The sequence below is a fragment of the Aethalodelphis obliquidens genome, unplaced genomic scaffold, assembly GCF_003676395.1.
Source record: "Aethalodelphis obliquidens isolate GAN/ISIS:26980383/991018 unplaced genomic scaffold, ASM367639v1 scaffold4, whole genome shotgun sequence".
Classification (NCBI taxonomy): domain Eukaryota; kingdom Metazoa; phylum Chordata; class Mammalia; order Artiodactyla; family Delphinidae; genus Aethalodelphis; species Aethalodelphis obliquidens.
In genome coordinates, this window is record NW_020837948.1 from 7,369,370 (window position 1) to 7,385,173 (window position 15,804).

At 40.3% G+C, this 15,804-nt stretch overlaps 2 protein-coding genes across 4 annotated transcripts; one reads left to right on the forward strand and one right to left on the reverse strand.

Moving 5' to 3' along the window:
• Positions 1-53: 53 nt before the first annotated feature.
• UQCRQ (ubiquinol-cytochrome c reductase complex III subunit VII) lies at positions 54-1,354 on the reverse strand. Of its 2 annotated transcripts, none has more exons than XM_027097863.1 (3): positions 1,243-1,354; positions 909-1,076; positions 54-257 (listed from the first exon to the last, which is right to left on the reverse strand). In XM_027097863.1, exons 2-3 carry the CDS (start codon positions 1,060-1,062, stop codon positions 163-165), a joined length of 249 nt encoding a protein of 82 aa, XP_026953664.1. In that variant the 5' UTR covers positions 1,063-1,076; positions 1,243-1,354; the 3' UTR covers positions 54-162. The 2 variants fall into 2 exon arrangements, with proteins under 2 accessions (XP_026953664.1, XP_026953662.1); XM_027097861.1 differs by having other exon boundaries at positions 1,234-1,346.
• GDF9 (growth differentiation factor 9) lies at positions 1,315-6,552 on the forward strand. Of its 2 annotated transcripts, XM_027097852.1 has the most exons (3): positions 1,315-1,416; positions 3,844-4,039; positions 5,183-6,386. In XM_027097852.1, exons 2-3 carry the CDS (start codon positions 3,862-3,864, stop codon positions 6,148-6,150), a joined length of 1,146 nt encoding a protein of 381 aa, XP_026953653.1. In that variant the 5' UTR covers positions 1,315-1,416; positions 3,844-3,861; the 3' UTR covers positions 6,151-6,386. The 2 variants fall into 2 exon arrangements, with proteins under 2 accessions (XP_026953653.1, XP_026953644.1); XM_027097843.1 differs by lacking the exon at positions 1,315-1,416 and having other exon boundaries at positions 2,513-4,039; positions 5,183-6,552.
• The last annotated feature ends 9,252 nt before the right edge of the window (positions 6,553-15,804 follow it).

Consider the following 15,804-nt stretch of genomic DNA (forward strand, 5'->3'; position numbering starts at 1 on the left):
GAAAAGTAACAGTCACATCCAAGGACTCTGCTCACACAAAACGCAAAATCATAACAGTGCAGCCTATAATAAGTTTATTGTGTCTTCAAGACACTGCAATGTAGACTCCTCTCCCAGAGAAGGGTCTTTCAGAGACAAGGAACTATTATCCAGATGAGTTGCTCATTTGTCATTTTCATAGGCAGCTGGATTCTTCCTCTTGGATTTCTCAAACTCCTGGGTTCCCCATGTGTAGACAAGATAAAACACTACGAATGCTATAAAAATAATAAATGAAAATGAGCAGTGAGCACTTACAAGACACATGGATCTCAGTCCTCTTTTCTGATTCACAACATATTCTGCCTTCCTGTCTCTAGTTTTTAAGAAACCACTCTTAAACGAGACGATCAAGAAAAGTTACATTACAAACCCATTTTTACAGGTGTGTAAAAGAAAGGGGTTTACCCAGGAAAATTGGTGACCAACTCTTCCCTTATGGCTCCCCTGTTGCACATTTTAAAATATTTTAATGAGATAACTGAGATCAAATTCACATAACATAAACTTCATCATTTAACCATTTTGAAACGTACACTTCTGTAGTTTTTAGCAAAGTCACAATGTTGTGCAACTGTCATCACTATCTGCTGCACCTTTAACACAAAACAGTTCATCGCTAAGAAGTGGGTAAAGATGACCTCAGAGGGAGACGCTGGAGTCACACAAGTGACCTTGGGCCTGTCATTTAAGTTCTCTATGACTCACCTCCCATGTCTATAAGATGGGGAGGATATGACCAGTTCAACGTCATTCAGGACTATTCAATGAGAAAACGTGTGTATGGCGAGCTGTAGAGTGCTCAGTGAGGGACCCGCAGTGCCCACTGTGGATGGGAGTCCAGCCCCCCGCCCGGCCAGAACACTCACGCGGCGCGACGCGAAGGATGCACGCCCGAGTGCGGCGCAGCACGTTGGGGATGCCCTTGCTGAAGTAGTGCGGGAAGGCGCGCTGCTCAAAGGGCGACAAGCTGTAGGTGATTACATGCCGCATCCGCATCAGATGCCCAAACTCGCGGCCCATGGTCGCGGTGGCGCCTGCAGGACGGAGGGTGGAAAGGCGCTGGGCTCAGGCCCCGGACATGCCGCCCCCAACCCGAGGCTCTCCCCGGCGCTCCTCATCCCTCCCAGCCTAGACGGCGCCCCCACCCCGCCAGGGCCACCGAGACCGCACTACCGGACCCCACTCCCGCACCGAGGTCACCTCGCCCTCCGCAGCGCGGGATCCACCGGCTTCCGTCCACCACTTCCGGTAGGATCGGACGCCGCGCTAGGAGGCAGTGAGGTCACTTCCGGGAGGACCCCTTCTCGGCTGTCTCCGGAGGAAGGCGACATCCTCACCGGGCGGGAGAGGAGCGCCCCGGCCGAGTGACGTGAGGTGGGTGGTGCCTGCTTGGGGGTGGGGCCAAGCGCGACTGAGTGGGCTCTGGGGGCACCCTCTCGAGTCTCTCAAACTTCTCCTCGGTTCCCGCCTTTCCCGGGAGCCGCACGGACTAAGAGTTGAAGAGCCAGGGCCCCGCCGGCCTCGAGGGCCTCGCTGGCCACGCGCTTAGGGTCGGGTGTTCTCCCGTGGTGGAGAGCGCCCCTGAAGCCGCCGCCTGGCAGCCGACGCGACGTTTTGTAGGGTTTTGTCCAGTAGCTGGAACAGGAATCGGTTATGTTCAAGCTCTCAGCGACCTCAGGCCCCGAATCAGGGACACGGATCTGGGACTTCTCTTGGCACCCACCGGATTAGAATCCACTGGCAGGGTGTAGACTTTCCCAAGAGAGAATAAAAATGTTTCCTCAAATTTAGCCACAGGAGCCCTCAAGTAATAGTCCAGCAACTGCTGAACAGCTGTTAGTGGTGGTAGGAGGGAAGAAAGAAGCGACCTCCACAGCAGCCGGCTTCTCTCGGACAGGGTTCTGCCGCGGGCGGGATGTCACGTTGCCCACAGTTCACTCCACTTCCCAGGAGGGAAGCGATTCCATTTTCGGAAAAGTGCTGTCTGCTTAAGGATGCCGCTGTCCTGTACAGCTGACTGACTTTTCCACTTGATGCAGCATGTCTGTGAATGTTTTGTTCATGGCATTGCTGGCCATGTGTAATCTAGGACTAAGTTCTCATTCAACAGTTTGGCTGTGTTTTATAATCCTGCTTACCAGCCACGGGCCAGGGAGGCTTGGCAGGCAATGAACTTAAAATTTACAAATAGGGACTTCCCTGGTGGCGCAGTGGCTAAGAATCCACCTGCCAATGCAGGGGACACGGGTTCGAGCCCTGGTCCAGGAAGATCCCACATGCCGTGGAGTAACTAAGCCCATGTGCCACAACTACTGAGCCTGAGCTCTAGAGCCAGCGAGCCACAACTACTGACCCCACGTGCCACAACTACTAGCCGGCACGCCTAGAGCCCGTGCTCCACAACAAGAGAAGCCACCGCAATGAGAAGACAGTGCACCACAAGGAAAAGCAGCCCCCGCTCGCGGCAACTAGAGAAAACTCGCGTGCAGCAATGAAGACCCAATGCAGCCAAAAATAAACAATAAATAAATAAATTTATTTTAAAAATATTTACAAATATACCTCGGTTTTATCAGCCTGGGTACTGCATAGACTGGTCTGTATCTTATACCATGAGTATATTCAGCTCTTCATTGTGCACGCATCTCATTTTTTCTAAAACATAATCTCTAACCTGATTTTAGCTCAGAGGCAAGAACATAAATACTTATAACAGTTAAGAACAAAAATATCCTAGCAAATTCTACTACCATTAGAGTGATTAATAAAAAATAAAACTTTCAATTATTTTCTAGCACCTGAAAACACCTCTAAACCTTTCAACTAAAGTATGTATAGATGAATGTGCAGACCAAAGTAAAGGCATCAAGATAATTATATTTAAAAATGAGTCAGGATTAAAGGCGATGTCCTCCTTTTTAAAAGCATATTGCAGTATTCCAAGTACATATCCTTACTAAGCTACCTGAGAGAACTAGGCAACTTAATAGTTCTGTGCTCTCTGGAATTTCATTGCCAATTGTGACTTTCTCTCACCCTCCAAATCAACATGCAGTAAATTATTCTAAGCACCTGGAAGTGGGAGAGGTGATGAGAATAGAGAGGGAGAGTAAACCGAATACCATAAGTTGCATACCAACAGATCTGTATATCATCATGAATAATTAGTTAGCCTTTCCATGTCCCTTGGAAGTTTCAGCAAGCACCTAAGGAACACTTTAAGGATGCTAATCTCTCTCAGAAAATGGGTGGTTTTATTTTAAGAGCCTTCCTCAATTCCTCTTAGCCTTTCAGCTACATAACTAGTCCATTAACTTAAGCGATTTTAAATAAATGCCAGGGAAAAGGAAAAGGAAAGCTACATAACCAAGTAAATCTGTATCTAGTTAGGAGAAATTGGATAAATAGGGTGTTATCAGCTGTTTGACATACAGCTGATAAAATTACCTTCAGCTAGGCATCCTTGATGTCTGATTACAGAAGTGAACCTAGCCCACGCACACACCTAACATTTATTTAAGAGACCAACAGAGGCTCTTCCTGGCTTTTAGGAAGAAGACTGGTATGGGGAAACGTGTTTCTTGCTAATTCTTCCAAGCCATGGCACTTCCCAGCAAGTTCTTCCTTTGTTTTTGCTGCTTTGCCTGGCTCTGTTTTCCTATTAGCCTTGGTTCTCAGGCTTCTAGGGGAGAAGCTCAGATTGCAGCTAGTGCTCCATTGGAAACTGAGGCTGAGCCTCAGTCCTCTCTGCAGCCTCTAAATGGGAGACACAGACCTGGCCTCCTTTCCCCTCTCTTTAAGGTTCTGTACGATGGGCAAATGGAGGCCCCCAGGCTGCAGCCAGATGACAGAGCTTTGCACTATATGAAGAGGCTCTATAAGGCATGTGCTACCAAGGAGGGGATCCCGAAATCCAACAGAAGTCACCTCTACAACACTGTTCGGCTCTTCACCCCTTGTGCCCAGCACAAGCAGGCTCCTGGGGACCAGGTGACAGGTGTGTAGGAGCAGACTGGTTAATGTGTGGAGGGAAGAAGATAGACCTTCTGCATTTCAGTTACAGAAAGGATCTGGCCCTTGCTCCTTGACTTAACATTTTATTTTGCATGATACTCAATATCAAATTCCAGACAAATCTGGTACTTGATCTTATTGTTTCTTCCTAATGCTCTCTCATGGGTTAAGCTGCGCTAATATGATAGAAGAGACTTAATGGCCCTAAAGGCTGGGAAAGCGCTGCTGGAGGTTAGCATCTTGTCCAAGGTCACAAAATCAAGACTGGAAAAGAGGTATTTTGACTTCTAGTTGCATATTCTTCTCATTCTACCAATTCTGGCCTGGATATGTGCCTAAAGAATCTTTTTCAGTTGTTGGTGTGTTTTATGAAACAGGATATTTACCCATGTTTGTTGCTTTCTGTGAGAGGAAAGTTTAAGTACCTACGTGGAACAGTAGATCCTTATAAGAACAAAGCATTAGTCAACAATTTTGTGTGTGAGAGAGAACAGAACAGCACTATTAAAAAACAGAATCTATATTCACTAGCTCATAACTTACAGAAAACCCTTCTAACTCAGCAGGTCCTTTGTGGCTATTTAAAACCCTTCCTCCTTCCTTGATGTCCTGTTTTGTTATAGTGGGTTTAGAGCCTCCATTTGTTGTCGGTCTCAAGTGTTCCAAATTAACTTAGACAATTATGTTTTCTTTATTGATTCTGTCCATAAGGACTTGAACGTTTTCTTAACAAGCCTGGCAAGTGTCTTTATTACATTTTTCCCCTTAGAGACTCTTCAAGAGAAAAATACTGCTCTCCTCCTTAGCTTCCTCTATGTTTGAAGCAAATTATTAAGATTCTGAAACTTCAGAATGTAGTGAGTCCCGGTTTTAATTCACCACCAGAGCTGTTCTGAATTGCTGGTGATTAAGTATCCAGCTGTAAGTGCTGGGACTTAGTTATGGTACTGGTTACCTGCTTTTTTTTTTTTTTATAACACCCATCCCACCCCAACTTTTGTTTTGAGACTTGAGAAAGTGGGAAAAGAAGGGTGGAAGCACATTCTGAGGTGCTAATTCCTTGATCTGACTTTGTGTTGCTTTCGATTTGTATTGAGCATTACTGGTGGCGTGTTTTTCTCCTCAGGTACCCTCCCATCATCAGTGGACCTGCTGTTTAACCTGGATCGTGTTACTGCTGTTGAACATTTACTCAAGTCAGTCTTGCTATACACTTTCAACAACTCCGTTTCTTTTCCCTCTCCTGTTAAATGTGTGTGCAACCTGGTGATAAAAGAGCCAGAGTTTTCTAGCAAGACTCTCCCAAGAGTTCCATACTCATTTACCTTTCACTCACAGTTTGAACTTAGAAAGAAATACAGATGGATTGAGATTGATGTGACGGCTCTCCTTCAGCCTCTAGTGGCCTCCAACAAGAGGAGTATTCACATGTCTGTAAACGTTACGTGTGTAAAAGACCAGCTGCAGCATCCTTCAGCGCAGGACTGTCCACTTAACATGACTCTTCTGGTAGCCCCCTCACTGCTTTTATATCTGAATGACACAAGTGCTCAGGCTTATCACAGGTGGTATTCCCTCCACTATAAAAAGAGGCCTTCACAGGGTCCTGACCAGAAGAGAGAGCTGTCTGCCTATCCCATGGGAGAAGAGGCTGCTGAGGGTGTAAGATCGTCCCGTCACCGGAGAGATCAGGAAACTGTCAGCTCTGAATTGAAGAAGCCTCTGGTTCCAGCTTCATTCAATCTGAGTGAATACTTCAAACAGTTTCTTTTTCCCCAAAATGAGTGTGAGCTCCATGACTTTAGACTCAGCTTTAGTCAGCTGAAGTGGGACAACTGGATTGTGGCTCCACACAAATACAACCCTCGATACTGTAAAGGGGACTGTCCCAGGGCGGTCGGACATCGGTATGGCTCTCCGGTTCACACCATGGTGCAGAACATCATCCATGAGAAGCTCGATTCCTCAGTGCCGAGACCATCCTGTGTACCTGCCAAGTACAGCCCTTTGAGTGTTTTGGCAATTGAGCCTGATGGCTCAATCGCTTATAAAGAATATGAAGATATGATAGCCACTAAGTGCACCTGTCGTTAACATAGGCTCCTCTCAAGTAAAACCGTGAGTCTCCTGGCCAAAGTAAATATCGTGCGGCTGTCTGCCTTTGGGAGAAAGTTTCATGTATCAAATCTCTAAATGTAATGCAGTGTGTTGTGTAAGGAGGAGCCTGTGTAGATTAGCACATTCTGTGGCCTCTATCACTGTAAAGGGATAACAGCTGCCTTTCTCATTTCCAAATGTAAATAAAATGTACTTCTTTGGAAAGCTTTAAATTTTTTTCCCCTGAGTGATTATTTTTTTCTTTTGTAGGAGTCTTTTTTTTGATGTAAGAAAAAAAAGCTTAATTAGCATAAATCTTGGATGGAACTGCAGCTCTAAATAGACAATTCAGATTGCTATAGTCTTATTTAATGGAACCATAAATTCCTGTGAGTGGCATAAATTTTCTCTGTGTGTGGTTTTAATTAAAGATTTGCTTTTAAATGGTCATTTGAGAGGGAGAGGAAATGTGTCTAAAAGATAGTCTCAGCTCCACTTACTATCCCTTTTTCAGAGTGAGAGAGACTAACTTCTCTATATCCTGATGAAGTGAGAGTCATTAGACTAGAGAGTATGCAATATAACCCATATCTGTTGTATTAGTGATTGGTACTAACTCTGCTCCTTAGATGGCTTATATAAATTGGTTGACTCATGTCAAACAATAACATTTGTCCCATTTATTTAAAGGAAATAGCCTTGCAAATTTTCCCAAGAAAATGCAGAGTTCAAGGTTTTTAAAATGTATTTTCTCCTTTATATATTTTAAAACTCTGACCCATTGCAAGGAGGTCAAGAAGCGTTTCTTCTTGGCTGGTTGGCTTGTTTTTGCTGCTTTCCCTCAGCTCCTATCACTCCACCCCGACAGGTTTTTTTTCCAGGTGGATATAGCACTGTTAGCACTAAATTAAGCTGGCAGTGACTAGGTTATATTACAGAGCAGGCCTTGTTTGGATATGAGGGCTTTTATGTGGGTTTTCAGTAAACCTACCTTGAGAAAGCCCTGGAGGCGCAGAGTCCGGGCCGATGCAGTGATTTTTTTCAGAGTTTGTAAAACCCTTATCTACAAACCAAAAGTAACTCCAAGATGCAAGTACTTCTCATTCTTGTAAATGATTTTTGCTTGGTGCTTAGTGTCTAAAGAAGTCAGCTGGGATTTTGATAGGGATTGTGTTGAATCTATAGATTAGTTTGGGGTGTACGGCCATCTTAACAATGTTAAGTCTTCCAATCCACAGGTGTGAGAAGTTTTTCCACTTATTTAGATCTTTCATTTCTTTAGAAAATATTTTGTAGTTTTCGAGTATGTTTTGCACTTTACATTATTAAATTTATTTCTAAGTATTCTCTTTTGATGCTGTTGGGAATGAAATTGTTTTCTTAGCTTTATTTTTGAATTGTTTCCTGGTGTTATCTTGTATACACCTTACAAACCTGCACACACTGTCCAAAATGCTCTATCTGCTCATGATTTTTTTCCCTCCAAAAAACATTTTTTCCAAAAAATGGGACTGAAAAGTTTTAGGTGGCCTGGTTTCCAAATAACTTTGCCATCTGTTGTATAACTTGAAGGAGTCATTACTCTTGGGTAAATGAAGCTGCAAGTATAAGAGATAAAATGGTGTTTCAGGGTTTTGTATCATTCTCTGTCATTCTTAGGAGTAAAAAAATATTTGGAATGACCAGGGCACGAGTGATGGTGGCAAGGTACAACTGAGCTTATTTAAAGGTAAATCTCCCTTAAATATGGCTGTTTTCAAATGGACCACATGAAATCTACATCAACTTTAAGGATTCCTCATAGTTCCCCAAATGCCCAAAACTGACATTTTTTTCCCCTTAAACAGGGGAGTTTGTTTTGCTTTATTGTTGTTTTGGGGTGGTTTTTTTTTTTTCATGGCCTAGTTCTGCGGCTGAGTATGGAATATGGTCGGCAATCAGAGGTTTTGAAAAGAAGAAAATGGTGGGGTAGTTTTGGTGGAAGTTAAGTATTAGGGTCAATGCCAAAATTAGGAGTAGATAAATATTATAGTTCATCCGTATAGGTAAGTTCTAAAATTGACTGACTTAAAACACTTTTGCACAGTGTTTTGATGCTATAGCTGAGTAATGATAGCTTGAAAACCGTAAGCTTTACTTCCCCCATCCCTTTAGGCTTTATTTGTAAATCTAGACTCTTTCATTCAGAGGACAGCGTTAATATGCAGGGCTTCTATATCTGCTGAATTTAAACTTCAAAGATTCTCTTCTACACAATCGAGGAGGATACACTAGTCTCCTAACTGCCTTCTCCGTATGAAACCTGTGTTTCTTCAGTTACTCTTATAAAAGCTGCCAATTTAGAAAATAAATGAGAAAGGACCATAGTGATTTAGATCTGGAAATTCAAGGATGAGGCTTCATCTGCCTTAAATAGGTGCATTCAGCTTTGGTATTTAGTCCAGATGAGATACGAGGTCACCTAACTTGATGAGTGCCTTAGTGTACCAAGGAACAATGGGCCATGTCAGGAGCTGGGTTCTCCTTCAGCTCTGAGTTTCCTGCTCTTTATCGGTTTAAATCAACTCCTGTGTTACGCTGAATACTTTGTTTTACTAATCAGCTTCAGGAGCAGCAGCTGCTCGAGTTGGTTCATAACTCAATTTAGACAGCCTGTGGGAAAAATTAAGTTGCTCTTTCACGAGGTAAAGGAGGAAGTATTCCTGACTATATAAGTGATAAAAGAAAAATGCTCAGACAGAAGAACTTGGTTTATATCAAAATTTTAAGTAATTGATTTCAATTTACAACTTTGGAGAGATTGTAACTTATAAAATAATTGAAATGAAATTAAAACACTTAAAATACTCTTTAGAATATTTAGAGGATGTTAAGTCCCCAAAACATTCCTTAAATATAGAGATTGGCTGAGTGGATTATGATAGAGCAGAAAAGTATGCTGTTTTATACATTAACTGTTCTATAAATAGACGGAAAAATAAACACAACCTGGAGATTTAGACACTTCATCCTTTACCAGAATTGACAAGCCAAGTAGGTTCTCTTCATGTGGTTAATTACTTCCTGATGGAGATGTCCTTCCCAAACCCCATTTATACTAGTCAATTTTTGGAAAGGGGCTTGATTGGTCAGTAAGACTAGGACTATTTCAATATCCATTTAAAGAACAGGATTTTATAGATGGCCTGACAGTAATTTCTTCGTTCTACCTTACTACGTAATACAACTTGTATGGAAGAATTGAGTAACTAGATAAATGTGGATAAGAGTCAGCTGTATATTTTGGACATCTTATTAAGAATAAGTGCTTTGTGAACAGTTCAGAGTCATTTACAGACCTGTCTGTGGTGCTGGTGTCTTTGCACATTGAAGTGCTGTGACAGGCAGTGTTAGGAGTTCATAGCCTGTGCCTGGATGTCATTTTGGCATTCTCAGAAATAATTAGCTCATTGAATAAATATTTATTGAACACTGACTATGGGCAGGTGCTGTGTGTGCTTAAGAACAGAGTCTGATGTCCTCAGCTCCGGGAAAAATATATCACCTACCAGAAATGGAGACTTCCTTTATTATCCTAAGTTCCAACAGTGAGCGTTCAGCACCACAGAACATTCTGTGGAGGAATACATTTTGGGGTGGTACTACATAAGCAGGCTGAATGAATACTAAATTATCTTACCTTTAGAATTTTTTAATTAAACTTTTTAAAGATAATTATAGATTCACATGTTATTGTAAGAAATAATAGAGAGATCACATGTATCCTTTATCCAGTTCCCTCAATAACATCTTGCAAAACTATAGCATACTGTCACAACTAGGATATTGACATTGATACACTAAGTTAGAATTTTTCACACGTTGAAACCAACTTGGGTCAAGGGAAATGTTGACCCTAACATCAATAAAGTTTTGATATCTCTGGGTGGAAATAATGGTTCAATATTTTTTTGTCTAACACCATTTCATCTCTACCTTTGAAATTTTGAGGGTTTTTTAATTGAAGTATAGTTGATGTACAATATGATGTTGCAGGTGTACAATATAGTAGGTTACAGTTTTTAAGTTATACTCCATTTCCAGTTACTATAAAATATTGGCTATATTCTGTGTTGTACAGTACATCCTTGTAGCTTATTTTATACATAATTGTTTGTACCTCTTAATCCCCTACCCCTATCTTGCCCCTCCCCACTTCCCTCTCCCCACTGGTAACCACTAGTTTATTCTCTATAACTGTGAGTCTGTTTCTTTTTTTTTTTATTCACTAGTTTGTTGCATTTTTCGATTCCACATGTGAATGATATACAGTATTTGTCTTTGTCTGACTTATTTCACTTAGCATAATACCCTCCAAGTTCATCCATGTTATGGCAAATGGCAAAATTTCATTCTTTTTTATGATTGAGCAGTATTCCATTGTATGTGTATATATATATGCGTGAGTATATACATATATATATATATATATATATATGCCACATTTTCTTTATCCACTCATCTGTTGATGGGCGCTTACTTTACTTTCTTGGCAATTGTAAATAATGCTGCTATGAACACTGGGGTGCATTTATCTTTTCAAATTAGTGTTTTTGTTTCTTGTGGATATATACCCAGGAGCAGAATCATTGGGTCATATGGTAATTCTATGTTTAGATGTTTTTAAAACCTCCATACTGTTTTCCGTAGTGTATGCACCAGTTTACATTCTCACCAACAGTGTATGAGGGTTCTCTTTTCTCCACATCCTCAACATTTGTTATTTGTGTTCTATTTGATGATAGCCATTCTGACAGGTGTGAGGTGATACCTCACTGTGGTTTTAATTTGCATTTCCCTGATGATTAGCGATGTTGAGCATCTTTTCATGTACCAGTTGGCCATCTGCGTGTCCTCTTTTGAAAAATGTCTAGTCAAGTCTTCTGCCCATTTTTTAATTGAGTTTGTTTCTTTGAGTTGTATGAGCTGTTGATATGTTTTGGATATTAACCCCTTATTGGCCATATCATTTGCAATTATTTTTTCCCATTCTATAGGTTGTCTTTTTATTTTCTCAATGATTTCCTTTGCTCTGCAGAAGCTTTTAAGTTTAATTAGGTCCCATTTGTTTATTTTGCTTTTATTTCCTTTGCTTTAGGAGACAGATCCAAAAAAATATTGCAAAGATTTATGGCAAAGGGTCTTCTGCCTATGTTTGCCTCTCGGAATTTTATGGTATCTGGTCTTACATTTAGGTCTTTAATCCATTTTGAGTTTACTTTTGTATATGGTGTTAGAGAATGTTCTAATTTCATTCTTTTACATGTAGCTGTCCAGTTTTCCTAGCACTACTTTTTGAGGAGACTGTTTTTTCTCCATTGTATGTGCTTGCCTCCTTTGTCATAGGTTAATTGACTATACATGTGTGGGTTCATTTATGGGCTCTCTGTTCTGTTCCAAAGCTTTGATTACTCTAGCTTTGTAGTATAATTTGAAGTCAAGAAGTGTGATTGCTCCAGCTCTGTTCTTCTTTATCAAGGCTATATTGGCTATTCATGGTCTTTTGTGTTTCCACACAAATTTTAAAATTATTTGTTCTAGTTCTGTGAAAAATGCCATTGGTAGTTTAATAGGGATTGCAGTAAATCTGCAGATTGCCTTGGGTAGTATGGTCATCTTAACAATATTAATTCTTCCAATCCAAGAACATGGTACATATTTCCATCTGTTTATGTTGTCTTCAGTTTCTTTCATCTGTGTCTTACGGTTTTCTGAGTACAGGTGTTTTACCTCCTTAGGTAAGTTTATTCCTAGGTATTTTACTTTTTTTGCTGCAATAGTAAATGGGATTGTTCCCTTAATTTCCTTTTCTGATCTTTTGTTGTTAGTGTATAGGAATGCAAGGGATTTCTGTGCATTAATTTTGTGTCCTGCAACTTTACTGAATTCTTGGATGAGCTCTAGTAGTTTTCTGGTGGCATTTTTAGGATTTTATATGTATTGTATGTTTACTTTCCATGTATAGTATGTATATTTTCTATGTATGTCATCTGCAAACAGTGACAGTTTTACTTCTTACATTCCAATTTGGATTCCTTTTATTTCGTTTTCTTCTCTGATTGCTGTGGCTAGGACTTCCAAAACTATGTTCAATAAGAGTGGCAAGATTGGACATCCTTGTCTTGTTCCTGATCTTAGTGGAAATGCTTTCAGCTTTTCACTGTTGAGAATGATGGTAGCTTTGGGTTTGTCATATATGGCCTTTATTATATTTTGAGGTATGTTTCCCTATACCTACTTTCTAGAGAGTTTTTTTAAATCATAAATGGATATTGAGTTTTGTCAAAAGCTTTTCCTGCATTTAATGAGATGATCATATGAGGTATGTTTTAACATCTTTATTGAGGTATAATTGCTTTACATTGTTGTGTTAGTTTCTGCTGTATAATAAAGTGAATCAGCTATACGCATACATATATCCCCATATCCCCTCCCTCTTGCATCTCCCTCCCACCCTCCCTATCCCACCCTTCTAGGTGGTCACAAAGCACCAAGCTGATCTCCCTGTGCTATGCAGCTGCTTCCCACTAGCTATCTTTTTTACATTTGGTAGCATATATATGTCAATGCCACTCTCTCACTTCATCTCAGCTTACCCTTCCCACTCCCCGTGTTCTCAAGTCCATTCTCTACATCTGCATCTTTATTCCTGTCCTGCCCCTAGGTTCTTCAGAACCATTTTTTTTTTTTTTAGATTCCATATATATGTGTTAGCATATGGTATTTGTTTTTCTCTTTCTGACTTACTTCACTCTGTATGACGGACTCTAGGTCCATCCACCTCTCTACAAATAACTCAATTTCATTTCTTTTTATGGCTGAGTAATATTCCATTGTATATATGTGCCACATCTTTATCCATTCATCTGTAGATGGACTTAGGTTGCTTCCATGTCCTGACTATTGTAAATAGAGCTGCAATGAACATTGTGGCACATGACTCTTTTTGAATTATGGTTTTCTCAGGGTACATACCCAGTAGTAGGATTGCTGGGTCGTACGGTAGTTCAATTTTTATTTTTTTAAGGAACCTCCATACTGTTCTCCATAGTGGCTGTATCAATTTACATTCCCACCAGCAGTGCAAGAGGGTTCCCTTTTCTCCACACCCTCTCCAGCATTCTTTGTTTGTAGAGTTTTTGATGATGGCCATTCTGAAAGGTGTGAGGTGATACCTCATTGTAGTTTTGATTTGCATTTCTCTAATGATTAGTGATGTTGAGCCATCCTTTCATGTGTTTGTTGGCAATCTGTATATCTTCTTTGGAGAAATGTCTATTTAGGTCTCCTGCCCATTTTTGGATTGAGTTGTTTGTTTTTTTGATATTGAGCTGCATGAACTGCTTGTAAATTTTGGAGATTAATCCTTTGTCAGTTGCTTCATTTGCAAATACTTTCTCCATTCTGAGGGTTGTCTTTTTCTCCATTCTGAGGGTTGTCTTTTTGTCTTGTTTATGGTTTCCTTTGCTGTGCAAAAGTGTTTAAGTTTCATTAGGTCCCATTTGTTTATTTTTATTTCCATTTCTCTAGGAGATGGGTCAAAAAGGATCTTGTATGATTTATGTCATAGAGTGTTCTGCCTGTGTTTTCCTCTAAGAGTTTGAGAGTGTCTGGCCTTACATTTAGGTCTTTAATCCATTTTGAGTTTATTTTTGTGTATGGTGTTAGGGAGGGTTCTAATTTCATTCTTTTACATGTAGCTGACCAGTTTTCCCAGCACCACTTATTGAAGAGGATGTCTTTTCTCCATTGTATATTCTTTCATCCTTTATCAAAGATAAGGTGACCATATGTACGTGGGTTTATCTCTGGGCTTTCTATCCTGTTCCATTGATCTATATTTCTGTTTTTATGCCAGTAGCATACTTTCTTGATTACTGTAGCTTTGTAGTATAGTCTGAAGTCAGGGAGCCTGATTCCTCCAGCTCCATTTTTTGTTCTCAAGATTGCTTTGGCTATTCGGGGTCTTTTGTGTTTCCACACAAATTGTGAAATTTTTTGCTCTAGTTCTGTGAAAAATGCCATTGGTAGTTTGATAGGGATTGCATTGAATCTATAGATTGCGTTGGGTAGTATAGTCATTTTCACAGGTTGATTCTTCTAATCCAAAAACATGGTATATCTCTCCATCTGTTTGTATCATCTTTAATTTCTTTCATCAGTGTCTTATAGTTTTCTGCATACAGGTCTTTTGTCTCCTTAGGTAGGTTTATTCCTAGATATTTTATTCTTTTTGTTGCAGTGGAAAATGGGAGTGTTTCCTTAATTTCTTTCTCAGATTTTTCATCATTAGTGTATATGAATGCAAGAGATTCCTGTGTATTAATTTTGTACCCTGCTACTTTACCAAATTCATTGATTAGCTCTAGTAGTTTTCTGGTAGCATCTTTCAGATTCTCTATGTATAGAATCAATCATATGGTTTTTATTCAATTTGTTAATGTGGTGTATCACATTGATTGGCAGGTACTGAAAAATCCTTGCATCCCTGGATAGATCCCACTTGATCATGATGTATGATCCTTTTAACGTATTGTTGGATTTGGTTTGCTAATATTTTGTTGAAGATTTTCGTATCTATATTCATCAGAAACTTGGAGACTTTTAAACTACAATTTTATTTATTCAATATTTATTGGGCATATACTACATGTAAGGGACCCTTCTAGATGCTGATATGAGAGTGGTAAACAATATAGTCGTGGCACTTGATCTCATGGAGCGTCTATTACAGTGGGGAAGAGACAGACGAAAACAAACAACACAAGTAGCCATATACGGGAACTTCTAGCAGAGCAAATGGACGTGAGAAGAAACTTGTGTTCAAAGAACAGGAAGAACTGCGTGTGATTGCAAGTGGGAAAGGAGAAAGAATGGGTTGAAGGGCAAGTGGAGTGGGAGGAGATGAGGCTGAAAAAGTAGACAGACCAGATGATACAAGACCTTGTTGGCCAGCACAAGGGGGTTGGATTTTTATGCTAGGTTCAATAGGAAGCCCTTGAGAGTGTTTAATTCGGGGCCTGAAATGGTTAGATTCATTTCTTTAAATATCATCTCAGTGTTCTATGTAGTGTAGTTTGGCAGAGATGAGTCTGAAGCAGAGAGAACTTCTGGGTTTTAGGGGGCTATTGTCATGGTCCAGGGAAGAGATTATGCTGCCTTGGAGTATGGCAGTGGAGATGGGGATGCAGAGACGTGAAGAAACTTGAAATTTATTTTTGTGGCTTCTCTGTTGGTTACTTGGCCTATTTCTCTAAGGTTGTAGGATGGCAACCTTCTACTAAGAGAAGACACTTAGGTTCTTATGGTGAAATGAGAGGATAAAACTTATCCCATTCCCTGGCTTCATATTCCCATCCACATGAGCTGCCTCTTAATTATAGTTTTTCTTTGTTCTGTTTGTTCTTGCATTATTTCTTGAGTTTTGTTTTGTTTCTGTTTGTTTCAGTCTTTGCCTTTAATGTTGGAGGCTTTTCTCAAATGTTTTTTGTTGTCCATTTATACGTGTAAGGCTTTAGAAAGCTGTTGGAAGCTCTGTATGAGAGGGTAGGATGTGTTAATTAATGGGCTCTTTAGTTTGAGGCTCCTCTGTTTCTTTAAGTTTTTCCACAA